Here is a 20,613-nt window from a genome sequence, read left to right as displayed (position 1 = left end):
GTTGCAGCAGGTTTTGGTCACTTCACATAATCCTGAGACACTGTGACTGTCATAAATATGAATCAGTTGCCAAGCATCTGAATGTAAATCACGAGACCCTGGAGATGCTGCAACATTCCAGCTGATCGGTGCTTCTTCTGGGCTCAGCAGACACACCAGGATCAACATTGAGCTCCACCTGGAGCCTGGTGCTGATCCTGGTGGTTCCGCTGAGCCCTGACAGCCCTGCAACTCCAGCCGTCTCTCACTCAGGCTTGTGCGGTGCTGCCACCGGTTCAGCTCATTCCCCTCCCACGCTACCACTTTTTTAGGATGGTCACGTACCACCTGCCAGGTGCCAATGTACCACAGGTGGTACCCGTACCACTGGTTGAAAAGCCCTGTATTACACTATGCAGATAGTCCTTGACTTACGACCACAAATGAGCCTGAAATTTATGTTGCTAAGCAAGACTGTTAAGTGAGTTTTGTTCCATTTGCTCCATGAATCGCAACCCTAACCCCCCACCCCACCCTACCCCCACCCAGTCTCCAGTCACGCACCTTCCTTCTGTTTCCTCCACTGGAATTCAAGCACAACATCATCGTGTCCCACAAAGGTGTGAACTGGCGTGTTGAGGTCACAGATATCCCAAAGGAGGAGGCTGTTCTCTCTTCGAAGTTGGGGCACCATCACCGTCACCAGACCGTTGCTGAAAGGCTAGAAATGGGAAAGAAGGTCAGCAGCTCCCCTGCGTTTCGCTTTCCGAAGAGGTCTACAGTTGCACAGGAGTGCTGGGCAGAAGAGAGTCTGTAGGGGAATACAGGCATCCCAGGATAACGCTGCAGGATCCAATCTGGGCCGGTCACCAGCACCAAGGGTTTTGTCTTCCCAGCTTTGGGACACAAGTCCGAAAGCTCAAAAGACAAAACCCCTGGTCCTGGTGACCGGCCCAGATTGGATCCTGCAGAACAGTGTGTGTTTACAAGCTTCCTAACACCTCACGGCAAGTGGGCAGTAATTAAAGCAGGCTATGGATTTTCTCCAGTTTTTCCTTAAATCTCCTTCAGAACCCAATCTCCTACTTTCTATTTCTAATTTCTCATATCACGCTTTTCTGGGTTCTGCTATTCTCTTGGGGGGGGAGGGGGCCTTGTAGCACTTGGGGTGGGGGGAGGAATACTTCCTTGCTTTGCTCTATCCGCTTTGATGTATATATCTTCTTCCAAGCGTGAATGGAATGTGCCTCCAGGTCATCTGCCTTATATCCAGGCAGAGGGAGGAAGCTGTGGAGACCTAACAACCTTGAGAAGAGGTGCCTTGACACCTATGGATTGGCCTGTTTGAACCAAGACCAGATGGACAGTTGGGGGGGGGTTCTTTTGCTCCTTTAACCTTATCGATTCGGGCAGGAAAACCTCAGACCCTGCCTAGCTTTCCTGCTGTCTGTACCTGCCAATAAAAGTTCCTGTTGAAATGATGCCTGTTTCAAGAGTTCTGCTTTCTTGGTAGGAGGAGGGAGGCAGGTCCTTACACCGTAGCTGGGAGTCTCTTTTAAGCCTCCTATCAGCTGCACCCGTGAGCTTGCAATTCTACCTTTGGTTAGGAGGCAGAATTTGAAATTATGCAGTTTAAGGTAAAACCGTGTATGGGATAATGGTGAGCAGAGTAGTAAGCGGCAATGGAGGCCACATCACTACGATGTACCTCTTGTAGACTTTTCTTGCCCACAGGAACACAAAGAAGAGACATGATCCCAGAAGACAACACAACTGTATTTAAGGCTTCCCAGTGCCCAGCATTACCAGCTTATCCTAGCCAAGAATAGCGGAAGCAGCCACCATGCCTATCAAATTTTCGGGTTTGTCTAGCTTGGCACTGTCTGTGCAAGCCTTCAACATGTATCTCCCAAACATGGACTGTGTTCTGTACCAGCCTGCTACCGGCCCTGCAGAAAAGGCAACCCCTTTACAAACGGCAAGAGGCTGGGATTACATCTGCCAAATTTATTACTACAAAAACAAACAAGACACGAACCAAGATACAGGAGCTTTGAAACACTATCTGAGCGGTTGCTTTCAGCAAACCAGCCCTCCCCACACATTCCCTTTATAAAGAGTTCAGGGCGTGGCTTCTCTCTGCCTCCTTCCGAGAAGCTCCATTGCCTTCCTCTGTTTACTCCTACTTGACTGCCTCCTGCGTCGGGCGTCCTTGAACAGGGCCAGCTGTGGGTCATCTTCATCCACACTGTCAGGCTCACACAGCTGGGTCTCCATGGTGACCAAGTGGGAGGGGCCTGCCTGAGGGCTATCATCAGCAAGATCTTCAACCCCCTCAGCAAGGTCTTCAACGCCCCCCTCCTCCTCTGAGTCGTCCGACCCAACTGCCGAACCCACAGGCTGACCCTGAATCACAACAGACTGCAGCTTTCTTCTCCAGGGCAACCCAGGATGATAGGAATTCCAGTTCAACAACTGACAACAGGTTTCGGGCCAAACTGTCTCTTTCCCAACCTTGCCAGGAGAATGAACCTCAAGGGTAGTGTACAGGAAGGGTTGTGTATATGTGGGTGCTCTACTGTGAGCTGCCATCCCTTCCCCAAGCAAAGGGTGGGCAGTGGTGACCATCTGGGGCCACAGATCACTTTTTGCAGATCCCAGAACATGCCCCAGATCACACTAGCAAAATTTAGCAGAAGCCACCAAAGGCAACTATAATAATTTTGGAAGGAAAAAAAACCCATTTTTTAAAATAAAAAGTCTACAAATAAAGTAAGTGGCCTATTCCTCTCCTCCCACCCATTAAACACCTCCAAGGTACAACAGATGGGGCCCAAACCCCCACCCCTCTCCTTCCAGTGAGGTCACCATGTAACTGCCACCTCCCTCCAGGAGCCCCAAAACACGCAGTTGCTCTCTTCGGAGAGAGGGGCCATCATGCACCCCATGGGCGAGCGAGACCCACTGCCGGCCTCTCTGCTCACCTGGGCTCTGCGGAGGCTCTCCTTACCGTATATCTGGCTTTCCAGACCGGAACCTGACAGGCCAAAATGTTGAGGTATTTCCGGGGCTGTCGGTAGTCCCAGAACTTCGAGAAGAGAGAGAAAAGGCCGCTCAGGTGAAAGATGCTTAACCGGCGTAACAGAAAAAACAACCACACCACCATATTCAAAACATATGAAACGGCCCTAAAAGATTTGGGAATGGAGAATTTCAGCAGCTGTTGTGGGTGGAGAGAAGGACTGAAAATCTTTGGCCTTCTGTTTGCGGGATCAGGTATCCAAGGATTCCAGGAAGCTAAACCTCCCATCAATCATCTAAACTGGGGTTTTATTTTCAGGGATAATTTAATCTTTTAATTCTCTTTTAACTTTGTATTTTATATTGATGTGATTTTAAAATGCCCTGTAAACCGCCCTGAGTCCTTCGGGAAAGGGCGGTATATAAATCTAATAAAATCTAAATCTAAAATCTAAAGCAGGGCTTTTCAACCTTTTCACCCATTGTACCACTTTTAGGATATGGCAACATCCGGGTACCACCAGTCGCCTAGCAAGGGGTCAAAAACTTGACCAAAAAAAAAAAAAAAAAGGAAAAAAGTGATGAAGTACAGGTAGTCCTTGACTTACAACAGTTCGCTTAGTGACTGTTCGAAGTTACAATGGCACTGAAAAAGTGCCCCCCAAACCACAGCCAAGCAAGACACCTGCCTGCCCACCCGGTGGCGCTCTTCCTCCTGTCCGAGGTTTTCATTGTTGTGAGCATTTCTGTTGAGGATTGGCAGCGGGGGTGGGGTGGGGGGAGTGTTTGGGCTTTATTCCCCCCCCCCGTCTGCTGGGTGGTTGCAGCAGGTTTTGGTCACTTCACATGAGCCTGGGACACTGTGACCGTCATAAATATGAATCAGTTTCCATGCATCTGAATGTAAATCACAAGACCCTGGAGATGCTGCAACATTCCAGCTGATCGGTGCTTCTTCTGGGCTCAGCAGAAGCGCCAGAATCAGTGCCGAGCTCTACCTGGAGCCTGGCGCTGATCCTGGCGCTTCTGCTGAGCCCTGACAGCCCTGCAGCTCCATCCGTCTCTCGCTCAGGCTTGTGCGGTGCTGCCACCGGTTCAGCTCATTCCCCTTCCCCGCTACCACTTTTCTGGGATGGTCGTGTAACACCTGCCAGGTGCCAATGTACCACAGGGGGTACCCGTACCACTGGTTGAAAAGCCCTGATCTAAAGACACAGATCAGCTACTCCTGGCCTTGGAACACCAAGCAATCGATCTCCTTTTAGATCAGAGGAAGGAAGGAAATGAATAGGTGACTTTCTGCCCTGTTGTCCAACAGAACAGCATTTTTATCTCTATTGGCGGCAATGCCAGCCCAGAACTGAAGGAAGACCTCTTTGAGAACAGAGGAGAGTTAAATCCAATCATTAAGAAGGCACAGGTAGTCCTGAACATACACAACAGTTCATTTAATGACCGTTCGAAGTTACAACAGCACTGACAAACGTGACTCACGACCGTTTTTCACGGTTATGGCTGTTGCGGCATCCCCATGGTCATGTGGCCAAAATTCAGACGCTTGGCAATGGATTCATATTTATGACGGTTGCAGTGTCCTGGGGTTATGTGACCCCCTTTTGTGACCTTCTGACAAGCAAAGTCGATGGGGAATCCGGATTCACTTAACAACTGGTGCAAAGTGCGGCGGCACGGACACTCTTGGGAGCCTCCCGATACTCCCATATCACACCTCTCCTCCGTGCGCTGCACTGGCTTCCGGTTGCCTTCCGTGTGAAGTTCAAGGTGCTAACAATGACATTCAAAGCCCTACATGGCATGGGTCCGGACTACCTACGGGAGCACCTTCTGCCGATGTCAGCACCCCACCGTCCTGTGCGCTCCCACAGAGAGGGCCTCCTCAGGGTGCCACCGCTCAAGGAATGTCGGCTAATGGCCCCCAGGGGGAGAGCATTCTCAGTGGGTGCGCCAGCCCTCTGGAACACCTTACCAACCGAAATCCGGATGGCCCCTGACCTCCGTACCTTCCGTCGCGACTTAAAAACTTTCCTATTCCAGCAGGCTGGCCTGGCATGATAACGTTAATTGGGGTCCCAGTTTGTGTTATTAGTGTTTCTTATTATTTTATTGTTCGGTCTGTATACCTTCCTTCCTCTGTACACCGCCCCGAGTCCCTCGGGAGAAGGGCGGTTTATAAAAACTAATAAATAAATAAATAAATAAATACTAACTTAACAAGTGCAGTGATTCACTTAGCAACTATGGCAAGAAAAGTTGTAAAATGGGACAAATATTCACTTAACACATGTCTCACTTAGCAACAAAAATAACGTTGGGCTCAATCGTGGTCGTAAGTCGAGGACGGCCTCTACAGGGCATTTCAAATCAACACAGTAAGTACCGGGGACTGCCGTCCAAGAGAACATACACATTAACATCATAGTATGTGCCGGTTTGCACCAACATGCTGATTTCTAAACAAATTGGACCAGCTCTCATAAACTGTGGCCAGCCATAAAGTATTCTGCAAACTAAAGTCCAAAACATTTGAAGGACCTCAAGTTGAGGAAGGCTGGTTATTCAGTTGGTGGCTAGGAATGAACCAGAGAGATCACAAAACAGCTTTACGCAATCTGAGACAGCCTTCAGATGCGTTAGACTACAACTCCCATCACCCCTGGCCAGAAGGGATAATTCAAATCAGTGGCAATAACCCATACTGCCTACAGATATCTGTCTGTAGAGATCAATTCCTGCATACCTCCACTACTCCTAAAATGAGCAGATGATTCCTCCGGTCAAATTCTGGTAGTCTTTGACTTACAACCTTGGGAATGTCTGTCGCTAAGTATATGGTGATTGAGTAGCACTCAGTTTTGGGACCTTTTTTGCAGTGGTTATTAAGCAAATCAGAGTTTTTTAAGCAAATCCAGCTTTCTCCATTGACTTTGCTCCTCAGAAGCCCCCTAGAACAGGGCTTTTCAACCAGTCGCACGGGTACCACCTTGGTACATTGGCACCTGGCAGGTGGTACGCGACCATCTTAGAAAAGTGGTAGCGGGGGAGAGGAATGAGCTGAACCGGTGGCAGCACCGCACAAGCCTGAGCGAGAGATGGCTGGAGCTGCAGGGCTATCAGGGCTCAGCGGAAGCACCAGGATCAGCGCCAGGCTCCAGCTGGAGCTCGGCACTGATTCTGGCGCATCTGCTGAGCCCAGATGCTTGGCAACTGATTCATATTTATGATGGTTACAGTGTCCCAGGGTTATGTGAAGTGACCAAAACCTGCTGCAACCACCCAGCAGACGGGGGGAATAAAAACCAAACACCCCACCGCCCACCCCACCCCCGCTGCTCACAATGAAAACCTCGGACAGGAGGAAGAGCACCGCCGGGCGGGCAGGCAGGTGTCTTGCTCGGCTGTGGTTTGGGGGGGCACTTTTTTCAGTGCCATTGTAACTTCGAACAGTCACTAAGCGAACTGTTGTAAGTCGAGGACTACCTGTACTTCATCACTTTTTTCCTTTTTTTTTTGTCATCAAGGATGTTGCCATATCCTAAAAGTGGTACAATGGGTGAAAAGGTTGAAAAGCCCTGCCCTAGAAAAGTCATAAATAGCGATCATGGGACCCTGGACACTGCAATGATTGTCAATATCTGCTGATTACCAGGCAGCCAAAGTTTTATCACATGATCACAGGTGACACTGCAATGGTCCTAAGTGGGAAGACCAACTGTAAGCCACTTTTTTCGATGCCATCATAACTGCAAATGATTGTTAAATGAATGGCCCCAAGTGTGAGGACGATCTGCAAGTGTTTTCAGGAGAATTATTCATATCAGCTTGCCAAGTTTCAAAAAATAAATAAATACACCATTTGTGCTTAGAGTACCTACAGTGACAGTAAACATACAATGGCAGCTTTATTTGTAAGAATATTATAACTGCCTTAGTGGATGTCTCAGGATTTGCTGAGCTTCCAAGATGAACAAAAAGCCTAAACTAAACATATAAGACAAATATGAAGATCTCTAGACTGCAGTGGCCGATGCTTTTGCCTACAGCGTAAGGGTGTCACAGAAACACACAATAATAAATTTTGGCAGGGATCCAGAGAAAACACATCCCTTATTCACCAGGATACCCACCCCTGGGTCGTTGAGGTCAGGGAAGAGGATGCAGCGTCAGGGCACTCTTTTTTCATTTTCTGGTGGTCCTCAGAAGAAGTGAAGGCCAGGAGAGGCTGACATTGCTGGGGTTCGTGGGTTTTCTGTCCAGCCCAAACAAGCACCCAATACATCCAATGGCTTCCACTCTGCCTGGATATCCCTGCAAACCCCGGAGGCCAGCCTAGCCAACCCAGTCCCGCCCACTTACCCTGACAGAATTGTCCTGACTGGAAGTGGCCAAAATGTTTTCGTTGTCCGGGTGCCAATCCAGGCCGTGGATTTTAGAGAGATGGGCTGCCAGATACTCCACAGCAGTGCTTGGTTTCTGAAAACAGAGAGAAAGGCCTTGTTGGAAAGTTTCCAGAAGAGGCCACAGCAAACCCACTGAGATGTCAAAGGCTGTCTTCTGGAAGCATCTTAGCTTCTCTTCTGCAGCAAACCCCAGGGAACAGAACCCCAGGGCATTGTTCTGTCCTCTGTCGTGTGTTAACGGAGAGCAAGATGAAGAGTAAGAACTTAACTTCTATTACTAAGCAAAAAATTAACCGAGACAACACGTTGTTCATTAAGCACTAATGAACTGTAATAACAGAAAACCAAGATCATGGCATCCGGCCCTCTCAATTCCTGGCAAATAGATGGGGAAGAAATGGAGGTAGTGACAGATTTTAATTTCCTGGGCTCCAAGATCACTGCAGATGGGGACTGCAGCCAAGAAATTAAAAAACGCTTGCTCCTCAGGAGGAAAGCCATGACAAATCTAGACAGCACACTAAAAAGCAGAGACATCATCCTGTCAACAAAAGTGTGTATAGTCAAGGCTATGGTCTTCCCAGTAGCAATGTATGGCAGTGAAAGTTGGACCATAAGAAAGGCTGAGCGCCAAAGAATTGAGGCCTTTGAACTATGGTGCTGGAGAAGACTCCTGTGAGTCCCTTGGACTGCAAGGCGATCAAACCGGTCAGTCCTAGAGGAGATCAACCCTGACTGCTCTTTAGAAGGCCAGATCCTGAAGCTAAAACTCAAATACTTTGGCCACCTAATGAGAAGGAAGGAGAAGAGCCTAATGCTGGGAAAGGTTGAGGGCAAGAGAAGAAGGGGATGACAGAGAATGAGGTGGCTGGATGGAGTCACTGAAGCAGTAGGCGTGAGCCTAAATGGACTCCAGAAGATGGTAGAGGACAGGAAGGCTTGTAGGAATGTTGTCCATGGGGTCACGATGGGTCGGACACGACTTCGCAACTAACAAATAACAGAAATTTAATAAAATACTTTAAAAAAAGGACAAAGTATATAAAGACCTTTTAAGAAACGTTCTCAGTCACAGAGAAGAGTGGAGTCAGAAAATAAGTCAAGAATCTTTCAAAGAAACCTACAGTATCTATTACTGCTCTTACCCAGAACAGAGCTGGGAAATGATCCCAATGGATTCAAGTTGGAAAGCCCTGCACATATAACATGTCTGGAATTCAGTAATTGAAAAAGAGAAGGAACACTGGGACAGGTATGTTTCTGCAGGAATTAGAAGTAGGAATCTGCGGGGGGCGATATGAGCTGGGAGCAGAAAATTGAAATGTCCCCTCAAAACATTCCCAATGGTTGAGTTCTCTTGGAACACCACTCAAAGCAAGTTGAGGATTCTGTTCCAATACTCAAATAAAACTCTTTTTAATACAGAGACTCTGTTCCAGGATTGGAAAAGCCTGTTTGGAGGTGGATTCCAATGCCTGGAATTTTCCAAACATCAGTGCTCAAAACAGCTCTGTTCTGTGGCGGAGTCTGTCCTGATGCCGAATCACAATTCCCAGAAATTGTATCTTTTCAAACAAAGAATGCCCAAGGATACTGTTTTGAGATCGAAATATTTCACGCGTTTGTACTACGTTTCTACTAACATTTCACAGGTTTCTATTACCTATGACTGCCATAGGCTATAAAATAGTGCGTTGTCAGATGTATCTGGGACTCGGCCACACAGCTTCTTTTGTCCAAAGGAAACTGCCTGAAATTCATGGCTTCTCCTGTGTAGCCAACCAGCTTGAGCTGTGCACTAACACAGGTGCCAGAATTCTGACTTATCAGAAATCCATTGGCAAGAGACCCAGCAGAGAAGAGCAACTAAGATGATTAAAGGCCTGGAGACTAAAACATAGGAAGAACGGTTGCAGGAACTGGGTATGGCCAGTCTAGAGAAAAGGAGGACTAGGGGGGACATGATAGTAGTATTCCAGCATTTGAGAGGCTGACACAAAGAAGAGGAGGGGGCTATCTTATTCTCCAAAGCGCCTGAAGGCAAGACAAGAACCAATGGATGGAGACCGGTCAAGGAGAGAAGAAATCTAGAACGAAGGAGAAATGTCCTAATAGTGAAAACAATCAGCCAGTGGGATGGCTTGCCTTCAGAAGTTGTGGGTGCTCCATCATTGGAGGTTTTTAAGAAGACCCTGGACAGCCCCTTGTCTGAAATGGTATAGGGTCTCCTGTTTGAGCATAAGGTTGGACTAGAAGACCTCCAGGGTCCCTTTCAGCTCTATTCTGATTGATTGATTGATTGAATATTTTCCAAAGAAAGAAGCTAAGTATGAACCGATTTATCTTTCTTAATGGCATGTTTATTTCTTCTGACTGAAGCCCCATCCTCTCGGACATTCCGCTCTGCAAGAGACACATGAATGCTAATTAGCACCCCCCCACCTGGATTCACACACCACAACTCCCACTTCAACAGATGGGAGAAGCTGAAATGCAGATGGCAGTGGAATTGCAAGACAACTTGGAGGCACAAAGCAGGAAGCACCAGTGCTTGCATTCCTTACAGATACAGTGTAGAGATTATGGCCCAGGGTTCAAGCTTTCCAATGGCTAGATCCAGGAAGTCGTGTGTAAAAAAAAAGGGGGGGGGGTTATTTCTGTGCTGCAAGAATCAAATGAATTTTTACAGTAATGGTAGGATGACCAGATTTTCCTACTAAGGGACATGTTGTTTCCTGCACAAGGTACATTAAGGGACAGAACCACCCAGAGCGTATCTGCACCATATTCTTTCCACTAAATCTTAATGCTGTTTGTTTGATTTGGGGAGACTGTATTGTGTGAACCCAGTCACTGTGGTTTGTCTAATAACCCATAAGCTATCATTTATCATTGTTATTTACCACAAACTGTGGATCCAATATAATGCTTGTGAAGTAGGCTTCAGAGAGCAAAAGGCTCTAACCAGCTTGCAATGTCCGCTGTCCACACACACACACCCCATGCACACACACACACACACACAATCCTTAGACAGAAGCAAGGGAAAGGAAAAAAAGAACTCACCCTTTTGTCCCAAATGCGCACATTCCCATCATGGCTGGTTGCCAAGCAGTTGGCATTTTTCTTATTCCATTTTACTTGGGAGGCTCCAGCTGCAGAAGGAGCAGAAGACTAGGAGTCAATGAACCCCTTCCAGAAAGAAACAAGTTCACTACGACAGAGCTAACCACTCCGGCTCATCCAAACCACAGTAGGGTTTTGGGCTCTGCTAGCACAAGAGGGACGTGGTGGCTCAGTGGGTTAGGACGCTGAGCTTGTCGATCAGAAGGGTGGCAGTTTGGCGGGTCGAATCCCGAGTGCCACGTAACAGAGCGAGCGCCTGTTACTTGTCTCAGCTTCTGCCAACCTAGCAGTTCGAAAGCACGTAAAAATGCAAGTAGAAAAATAGGTAACGGCATTCTGTGCGCCTTTGGCATCTAGTCATGCCGGCCACATGACCACGGAGACGTCCTCGGACAAGCGCTGGCTCTTCGGCTTTGAAACGGAGATGAGCACCGGCCCCTAGAGTTGGAAACGACTAGCACGCATGTGCGCGGGAACCTTTACCTTTACTTTTAGCACAAGAGGAACTATGATTAGTGTAGACTTAAGACGTTTCCAAGAAAGGAATGGACCCCAGAGTTATAACATGAAGCGCTGCAAGGGAATCAACTCATGTGGCTGTTCTAAGCTGTCACGGGATGGTGGCAACTCCAGTGCTCGTTCCTCAAGCAACCTTCTCACTGTCTTGCCCTCCTGTGCACCATGACAGACGTTTGGTCTCCAGGAGTATGGAAACAACTTTATGTTCTAGCTAGAATTACTTGTCTACCACATTCCAGAGGCCTTATAAACCAGGTGCTGCCATGGGCTACCAGCTAATTTACACAAGAAACAAGGTATTTCCAGTACTTCTCCAAAGGAGCAGAGGGCAGGACAAATAGGTGGAAGTAACAGCTAGGTAGAAGCTTGTTAAAAAGAGATCCAATGTAGGAGGAGAAATTTCCAGTGAGAACACTTAATGGAATAGTTTGCCTCCTGGATTGCTCCAGGAATAGCCTGGACAACCATTTGACCGGGATGGTATAAGGCAGGGGTAGACAACCTTGGCTCTTTTATGACTCGTGGACTTCAACTCCCAGAATTCCTGAGCCAGCATGGCTCAGCTTGGAAACCTCTCCCTTTCCCCTCAGCATGGCTGGCTCAGGAATTCTGGGAGTTGAAGTCCACGAGTCATAAAAGAGCCATGGTTGCCTACCCCTGGTATAAGATCTCCTGCCTGGTGCAGGGGGCTGGACTAAAGACCTCCAAGTTCCCTTCTAGCTCTATGATTCCATGCTCTATGTACCAGTCATGAGTGGCGTATCCAGCACCCTTATGTATTCAAACACCACCTGCAAACATGGGCAGTCTGCTTCTCCATGCTACCCTACCCTGTTATTATGATCCTACAGTTGTAAATGAGACAATCACAACTTGGATGAAGGAAAGAGCGGCAATGGAAATATTCAGAACAGAAGATTTGACAGGGGGTTTAACAGCGCCTGGGAGAAGACACAAATGATGCTCTCTGGGGGTCAAGTCCATGATGTGTGTGGAAATCCCATGAAAGGCAAGCGTTGAAGATTTCCAACCAGGCTAGTCATCCATTGGTACTTACCAACAGCAGAGAGAGAGACAGTAGGTTTTCGCGTGTCTCTGAAAGACAACAATGCTGCCATAAGAACATACAGCTTAACGACGCTCTCCTAAACTCCTACCACCCAATAATTAGTATTCTATGCATACGTTGCTCTGAAACCCAAGGGGGGTTTTACTTTCATAGCATATGCATTGGATTAAAATAAATCCACCTACAGAGATCACCCTTGCTATTTCTGCATGAGTCACTCATCAAGGCAGACCCTGCTTGAAAAGAGGCATGCCTGAAGCTGTGATTCACGCACAGATGCAGCAGGCACCACTCCTTAGAGATGAGCCATCTTCCGATTGATTTGCACCACAGTCACAGCAAAACCATTTGCCTCGAGTGTGGAAAACGCAGCCAGCCTGGCATATATTGCAGGGATTGAACAGGCAACTTGCTTTTTGGGTTCCATCCAGGACATATGACAAACTTTGTGTCAAACTGCTTGGAAGCAACTGGTTCCAGCAATCACATCATTCCAATTCATGCTAGAAACTTGCCTTCAGCTGCTTAAGGGTCAAAAATGCCAGAAAGGTACAGGTGATCCTTGGCTTGCAACTATTTATTTAGCAACCATCCAAAGTTACACTGAAAAAAGTGACTTACAACTGGTACTCACACACTAACAACTGTGGCAGCATCCGCAAGTCACGTGATCAAAATTCAGGTGCTTGGTAACTGGCAAGTATTTAAGATGGTTGCCGCATCTCGGGGTCATGCGATCGCCATCGGCTACTTTTCCAACAAGCAAAGTCAATGGGGGAAACTGGATTTGCTTAATGGCTGTGATTCACTTAACAACCGTGGCAAAAAGGTAGTAGAATCAGGTGCGATTCACTTAACAATCACCTCGCTTAAAAGTGGAACTTCTGGTCCCAATTGTAGTAATAAGGTGAGAACAACCTGTAATTCAATTTCACAGAATTCTCCCCCACCTCATACACACACACACACACACACACACACACACACACAAACATGGGTGGATATTCAACTCCTCTTTGCACGCTGGCTGAGGAATTCTGGGAGTTGAAGTCCACAAGTCATAAAAGGGCCACGTTTGAAGACCCCTGCCCTACAGGAACACCCACTCTCCCCAAAAATAAAGTGACTATGTATGCCTTCTTACAGGCCACCAAAACTCTTACTTGATGTCCCAGATGTAGATGTATGTGTCAACTGAACTGGTAACCAGTAGATCTGACTCAAATACCGCCCAGTCCAAATCACTAGAAAAAGCAGAGGAAAAAAAGAGAGAGAGAAAAAAAATCTATCAGGGGTGGGTGGGCAACTATGCCCCTCTTTACAACCTACGGACTTCAGCTCCCACAATTCCTGAGACGGCACAACCATGGCAATTCCTGAGCATGGCTGGTGCAGAGATTCTGGGAGTTGAAGTCCACTGGTCATAAAGGGGCCATACTACTTTGCAGAAGGTAAAGTGCACTTTACAAACGGTAGAGGGATAGAAGGCCCCTTCTATTATTCTATGTTCTATGTTCAGCCCTGAGACAGATAAATAGGAGAGCTCAACAGTGGCAGCTTATAATGACAAGGCTTTGTGCAGTCACTCGCCACCGCCTTCTGCACCGCCAGGGAAAGCCATACCGGTATTTTGCAAGAACACGGAAACCTGCCCTGTTTGGCTTCTCTTTTCCTAGGCCAGGGGTAGGCAACCTTGGCTCTTTTATGACTGGTGGACTTCAACTCCCAGAATTCCTAGCTGGCTCAGGAATTCTGGGAGTTGAGGTCCACGAGTCATAAAAGAGCCAAGGTTGCCTACCCCTGGCCTAGGCTGCTCTTTTCACACAGGGCTTCATCAACAGTTCACGAGGGACTATAACATTTAAAAAAAACAAACACCAACAACTATGCCTTCTATGCTTCCTACATCGGGTCATTCTGGAGCATGGTTTCGACAAGGCAGTATCCTGGGAGAAACCAACCAGGTTTTTCCAGAGATTATCGGAAGAGGAGTATTGTTCCAGTAAAAACACTACAAAACAGCTTGCCCTACTACAGAGTCCAGCTTCTGCAAATCCAGTGCTCTTGAGCGGTGGTGAGCTGAAGGTGGCTCGTGGAATCTGGGTAGTTCTCTGAGATGCAGAGCGGAGTTGCTAGGGAGCGGAAGTCCACAGATCTTCAAGCAACCAAGGTTGAGAAATCCTGGCCTGGCCTCCACCGAAGACAACACAGAGTTGTAGCTCAGAGACTACTAAGCTAAACGCTTTCGATATATTCATGTCTCTGCTAGGGAGGTGCTGCAAACAAGGAGGAGCAGCAGAAAGGAGCTGACAGAAAGGAGCGTTAACCACTGCATTACTAGCTCAAAAAGCACTGGGCTCCCCGGGGTAGCCATACCTGATGACACGCGTGTGTCCTTGTAAGGAAGTGCCAATTTCCCCATTACCGTCCTTCCACTTATACAGGTCAACACGTTGGTTGCTCTGAAAATGAGACAGAAAACATCAGGAGCCGCAAACAAAACCACAGACTCGTTTGCCAAAATGGTGTTTGGCAGCTTGAAGATGTGTGGACTTCATTTCCCAGGATTCCCCAGCCAGCAATGGAGAATCCTGGGAGTTGAAGTCACACATCTGCAAACTCTTAAGGCTGAGAAAGCATGCTCGAGAACGGGAGCATTCGTTTAGCTTTTAAAATGAGGGTCCTGCTCAAAATCCTGTCCCCAAGAAAAATATGTTCCCCAATACTTGGGCCAGAAAGTTTCCCCACACTCTCACTTACTGAGGGTCTCAAAAGAGTTCTCTTAAGGGGGGGGGACATCTTATAGAGAATATAGCTAATACTCCTGCCTATTTTCTCAACAACAACCCTGTGAGGTGGGTTGGGTTGGGTTGAGAGAGGGACTGCCCCAGAGTCACACGGCAGGCTTTCATGTCTAAGAAAGACCTAGAACTCACCATCCCTTGGTTTCTAGCCCAGCTCCTGCACCACTACACCTAAGTGGTTCTATTTAGATAAATTTAATTTTGATTAAATTTAAATTTTATTTCAATTAAATTATAATAATTACTAATAATTTTAATTAAATTAAAATTTAAAATTGTATCTATTAAGATAATATTAAGAAAGGAAGTATCTTAAGTCTTACATATCCAAGAGGTGTAAATATTGTAGGAGTGGGCAAGTGAATCTCAGTCTGGGGCACTTTTTCTGACCAAAAATTTTGTTAAAAGGTCTAAGCTTTTATGAGCTTCCAAAGCTCATACTTTTTCATAAAATATATTGGTCAGGATAGGCGCTACCTGGCTCCTTCTGCTTATATGAGCCAGTTTTGTCTAGTGGTTATGGCACCAGGTTAGAAACTGGGAGAATGTGAGTTCTAGTCCTACCTTAGGTATGAAAGCCAGATGGGTGGCTTTGACCCAGTCGCTTAATCCAACTCACCTCACAGGACAGTCATTGTGGGGGCAAATAAGAGGAGGAAAATGTGTGGGATAGGTTTGCCGGCTTGAGTTATTTGTAAAAAACAATAAAGCTGGGATACAAACAAAAATAAGTAAACATCGAAAACTTGGATGAGATATCCATGCTGGAATTGAGTATGTCTAGTTTAATGAAGAGAAGGATGAGGGGGGACATGATAGCAGTGTTCCAATATCTCAGGGGCTGCCCCAAAGAAGAGGGAGTCAAGCTATTCTCCAAAGCTCCTGAAGGCAGGACAAGAAGCAACGGATGGAAACGCATCAAGGAGAGAAGCAACCTAGAACTAAGGAGGAATTTCCTTACAGTTAGAACAATTAACCAGTGGAACAACCTGCCTCCAGAAGCAGTGAATGTTCCAGCACTGGAAGTTTTTAAGAAGAGACTGGACAGCCATTTGTCCAAAATGGTATAGGGTTTCCTGCCTGAGCAGTGGGCTGGACTAGATGACCTCCAAGGTCCCTTCCAACTTTTATATTATTATTATTATTATTATTATTATTATTATTATTATTATTATTATTATTATTATTAAATGCAGAACAAGGGAATGTGATTTTGCGCGTTTCAGAAGATGTTTTACATTGTTTTTGGTCATCTCCTTGGGCCCTAATGGGTGAGGAAGCTGGAGCACTTGGGAAGCACCATCCCATTAGCTGCTGTTTAAGTGCAGAAGTTGAGCTGCTGGAATCCACCTGGGAAGGAGCCCCCACCCACCCCCCAGAACTTACCGATGCAGCAAAGTAGTATGCGTGGCTCTCGTGTGGATTCCACTGCACGGCCCCAATGTCCCACTTGCTCTGACGGGAGATCTTGCGGTGGCCATCGGCCGGTGCATCCAGGTTAACGATGTAGAGGAAGCGGCGCCTGGAAAAAGGCCCACAAGACCAGGAAGGAATCTTACTGCAGTAGATCCAAAGTAATTCACGACCGTGACTGGGAGGGCAACTCTTATCCTCAGGCACAGGCAATCCTCATCGTATGATTGTAGTTGAGGCTGGGATCACGGTCATAAGCCGTGCTGCCATGTTTCCCCGCTTTAAAATAAGACCCGCTTTAACGTGAAACAAGTTTCCCCACCTTTTGAGATTTCCCAGCTATTCAGCTTAGAACGGAGGTACAATCGTAAAGCAGGAGATATTTTCAGCAGCGGAGAGCATAGGTAGCTTGGGGACATACTGTTGGGTTCTTGGTGTTCTCTTGGTTGTTTCCCTGCAGATCTTTTGTTCCCAGCTAATGTCATCAGCGCACCAGGCAGTAGGGTTTGCTGGCTGTTTATATGCAGGAGCTTGTCCTGATTTCGGTGTAATTTCTTTCTTGATGGTTCATGACCCCGATCAAAAATCAAGAAGCACCCCTCAACGCAGACCAGCCAGGCAAGCTGTTACATATCAACAAGGAGTTTCATACAGGTGAAACAAGCTAGTTCAGAGAACACCAAAGTCCCAAAGGATTATATTTTGTAGGTAGCCCTCTTCTGAAATTCTTTTGAATTTACTGGAGGAGATTCTTTCTACAGGAAGATATGTAGGCTGCTGTGTAGCTCTCTTAGGAATATCAAAATGTAGGTTGACTCTGTTTTTATAAGGACATTAAAATAGTACTGGGGAGTAGCCACATTAGACTGGGCTTCTGATGAATAGTGACACATTAACAGCTTATGGCATAATATATGTATTTGACCTTTAGGTGCCACAAAGACTTGTTTTTCTGGAAATGCTTTATTTGTAAAGCCCGGAATGGATAGTGTGTACATCAGGAAAGGAGATTAGAAGAGTCATTGAGTTTGATCCTGATTTACTCATAGTTAAAGTAAACCCACAGAAATCAGAAGGCCTCAAATTAATCAAGGTTACATTGGCTACTTCGCAATGAAAACCACAACCGTGGTGGCGTGGAACAACATTATTTCTCATATGGCCCCATGGGGGCTCTAGGATGTTTCAAGGGGGGCACGGGTGAAAAACATGTTCGGGGGGGCTACCACATATGCTGAGAGGGCCACAGAAAAGCAGAATATTATACTGCAAATAATATCTTTTATCTGTCCCAATGGCCCAATAAATTAGATTAAGAGTAGCATTTTGTTTGTAATTGTGTATTGTAAAGGGCATTGCTAAAGTTTTTATGAATAAAAACATATGTTCTGTTCCAAAGCACAAACCTGGAGGTCACTGGCAACAGGACTTGGATGGAAATGGGTGATGCAGAAAAAAAAAGGCCAGAAGGGAGCCATGGAGAAAACTTGACAAAAGGTTGAGAAACAGGTGGGTCTACAGCAGGTGGGTTCAACCTGCAGCCCACAGGCCACAGCTTGGGCAGCCAACTCACCACCAGACAACTTTAACTTTATATTGTGATTAATATACATCAACTGCATTATACATTTTAGGAGGCCCAAGACAATTCTTCTTCATTCAGGCCAGTTCAGGCAAGCCAAAAGGTTGGATACCATTGGTTTAAAGCAGGGGTCTCCAAACTTGGCAACTTTAAGACTTGTGGACCTCCACAAGTACTCAAGTCTTTAAAGTTGCCAAGTTTGAAGACTCCTGTTTAAAGCAAGGATTTGCTTATGCGACCATTAAATGCAGCAAGCCCTGAAACTACCTAACTGCAGATTACCTGCATAAAGTAGTGTATCAGGCTAAACCCGGGGTAGGAGCCTTGGCCGTTTTATGACTTGTGGACTTCAATATCCAGAATTCCTGAACCAGCCATGCTGACTCAGGAATTCTGGGAATTGAAGTCCACAAGTCATAAGGTTCGCTACCCCTGGGGCTAAACTGATACCAAATATGCCTACAATGAAAGGGATTGAGCTATACAGCCTGAAACCAAATTCAGATTACTACCAAAATTTAAGGATACTTAGGTCCACCTGCTGGTACTGTTCCAGCAACAGCACCACAGAGATCAGCTACACATTTCTGTATAACACCACCAAACGTTAGATTATAGTTACAGAATGACTTGCATGGAAACTATGGAAACTATAAGCCAGAATTTGTCTGGCTTCTTAGGTAGTTCCTGCAAAAAGCAGATGACTATGCAAAGGTGTTTCTGAAATAACTTTTTCAAAGGACAAGTGATAGCTTCTTCTTCCGTTAAAAAAAAAAGTTCCATTCATAAAATCCAGCAAACGAGGCAGAAATATTCAGCCAATTTTGCTTTTACAAGGGGCATTCTTCTCCTGTGAGAAGGAGGAGCGTTCAATTAGATAAGTCAGAACTAGAGATCAAGGACTCACCACCTCTTCTGAACTTGGCAAATCTAGGCCACAATTTAGTTGCTTCCGGATCTGAGTCTCTGAGACAGATTATCAGGCTATTTTTGATCATGACGATTTGCTCAATAATTATTTCATTTGAAGTTAACATAGGGGTATTTACAAGGCGCATTTGAATTGTTTACAGCATTAAAAAATGGCATGATTACTGGATTAAAGTGTTGGAATAATTTATATAAAACTCCTGCAAAAAGAATAATTAATGTTCAGGAACTGATTTAAAGTCAGCCATGGGGAAATTGGATGCACGTTCCTGCATGAAGTTCATTTGAATTCTCTGCTAAGAATCCATTCTAGAAACCTATACAATTAATTCACATTTTGCATCTGTATATTTGAAAGAAATAATTTTGGATAACTTTGTTTTAATCATCATTTTCTCTGGCTTGGAACTGTCAATAGTTTATCTATACAAATATGAAAATTACAAAACCTCCTCATTTAAAAAGAGTGTACTAATAAAGCTAAAATCTGCATATACAGGTAGTCCTCAATTTATGATCACAATTGAGCCCAAAATTTCTGTGGCTAAGTGAAACATTTGTTAAGTGAGTTTTGCCTCATTTTACAACTTTTTTTTGCCACAGCTGTTAAGTGAATCACTGCAGTGGGTAAGTTAGTAACACGGTTGTTAAATGAATCTGGTTTCTCTATTGAATTTGCTTGTCAGAAGGTCGCAAAAGGGGATCACATAACCCCGGGACACTTCAACTGTCATAACTATGAATCAGCTGCCAAGCGTCTGAATTTTGATCATGTAAACATGGAGGGTTGCTGCAATGGTTGTTAAGTGGGAAAAACGGTCATAAGTCACTTTTTTCAGTGACACTGTAACTCTGAATGGTCACTAAATGAACTGTTGTAAGGACTACCTGTAGGGCCACATTCTTCAAATTGTCTGCATATCTGTGGAACCACAGCATCCACCCAGCACAGAACCAGGACTCTGTAGAAACGATCCAGGTTCAAAGAGCTGTCTAAAGCATTTCTACCAGGTGGGCTGACAATAAGTTCCCTCTTACATGCTGATCTCTTACAGCCATCTCTTACAGGGCACTAACAGTGCTATTAAAAAAACAGCAGGCCTAGAATGGAAAGGACCAAGCAGAAGTAGACAATTACTCTAGCAGCTGAGCAAAACCAGGGTTTATCATAAGAGAGGTTTTAGCTATCAGCAGTGTGGGGGGGGAAAACAGAGGGAACACATAGGGCAGGATCTTATCCCTTCACAAAGTACCATTCAATGTCGGATCTAAAAGATAGGTTTAAAGCAGGGGTAGGCCACCTTGGCTCTTTTATGACTCGTGGACTTCAACTCCCAGAATTCCTGAGCCAGCATGGCTCAGCTTGGAAACCTCTCCCTTTCCCCTCAGCATGGCTGGATCAGGAATTCTGGGAGTTGAAGTCCACGAGTCATAAAGTGGCCTAGGCTAGGGGTAGGCCACCTTGGCTCTTTTATGACTCATGGACTTCAACTCCCAGAATTCCTGAGCCAGCATGGCTCAGCTTGGAAACCTCTCCCTTTCCCCTCAGCATGGCTGGCTCAGGAATTCTGGGAGTTGAAGTCCACGAGTCATAAAAGAGCCAAGGTTGCCTACCCCTCGTCTAAAGTCAATCCTTGCTCCAAACTCCCCAGACCCCGGGGAGGCGGCGGGGGGGGGGGGAAGGGCAACTTTTTTTCCAGTAGGGAACCACACTAATAATAATTTGAAAGGAGACCAAGGACTGTACTGGGT

The 20,613-nt window shown here is 46.1% G+C and overlaps 1 protein-coding gene across 3 annotated transcripts in view; it reads right to left on the bottom strand.

The window, feature by feature from the left end:
• Positions 1–20,613, bottom strand: part of WDR59 (WD repeat domain 59) — an 80,163-nt gene that overhangs the window by 52,535 nt on the left and 7,015 nt on the right. For all 3 annotated transcript variants that reach the window (XR_014027522.1, XR_014027523.1, XM_081336039.1), the window contains exons 3-10: positions 16,323–16,458; positions 14,509–14,594; positions 13,296–13,376; positions 12,121–12,158; positions 10,485–10,573; positions 7,375–7,491; positions 2,990–3,067; positions 544–700 (exon numbers count right to left, since the gene is read on the bottom strand). Coding sequence is in view for 1 of the 3 variants with exons in the window: in XM_081336039.1 (XP_081192165.1) it covers positions 544–700; positions 2,990–3,067; positions 7,375–7,491; positions 10,485–10,573; positions 12,121–12,158; positions 13,296–13,376; positions 14,509–14,594; positions 16,323–16,458 (782 nt within the window). In the remaining 2 variants the exon portion in view is untranslated. The remainder of the gene's footprint in view (positions 1–543; positions 701–2,989; positions 3,068–7,374; positions 7,492–10,484; positions 10,574–12,120; positions 12,159–13,295; positions 13,377–14,508; positions 14,595–16,322; positions 16,459–20,613) is intronic.

Source organism: Vipera berus (genome assembly GCF_964194415.1).
Source record: "Vipera berus genome assembly, chromosome: 10".
In the NCBI taxonomy this organism is placed as follows: Eukaryota; Metazoa; Chordata; class Lepidosauria; order Squamata; family Viperidae; genus Vipera; species Vipera berus.
This window is presented reverse-complemented; position numbering and strand designations above follow the sequence as displayed.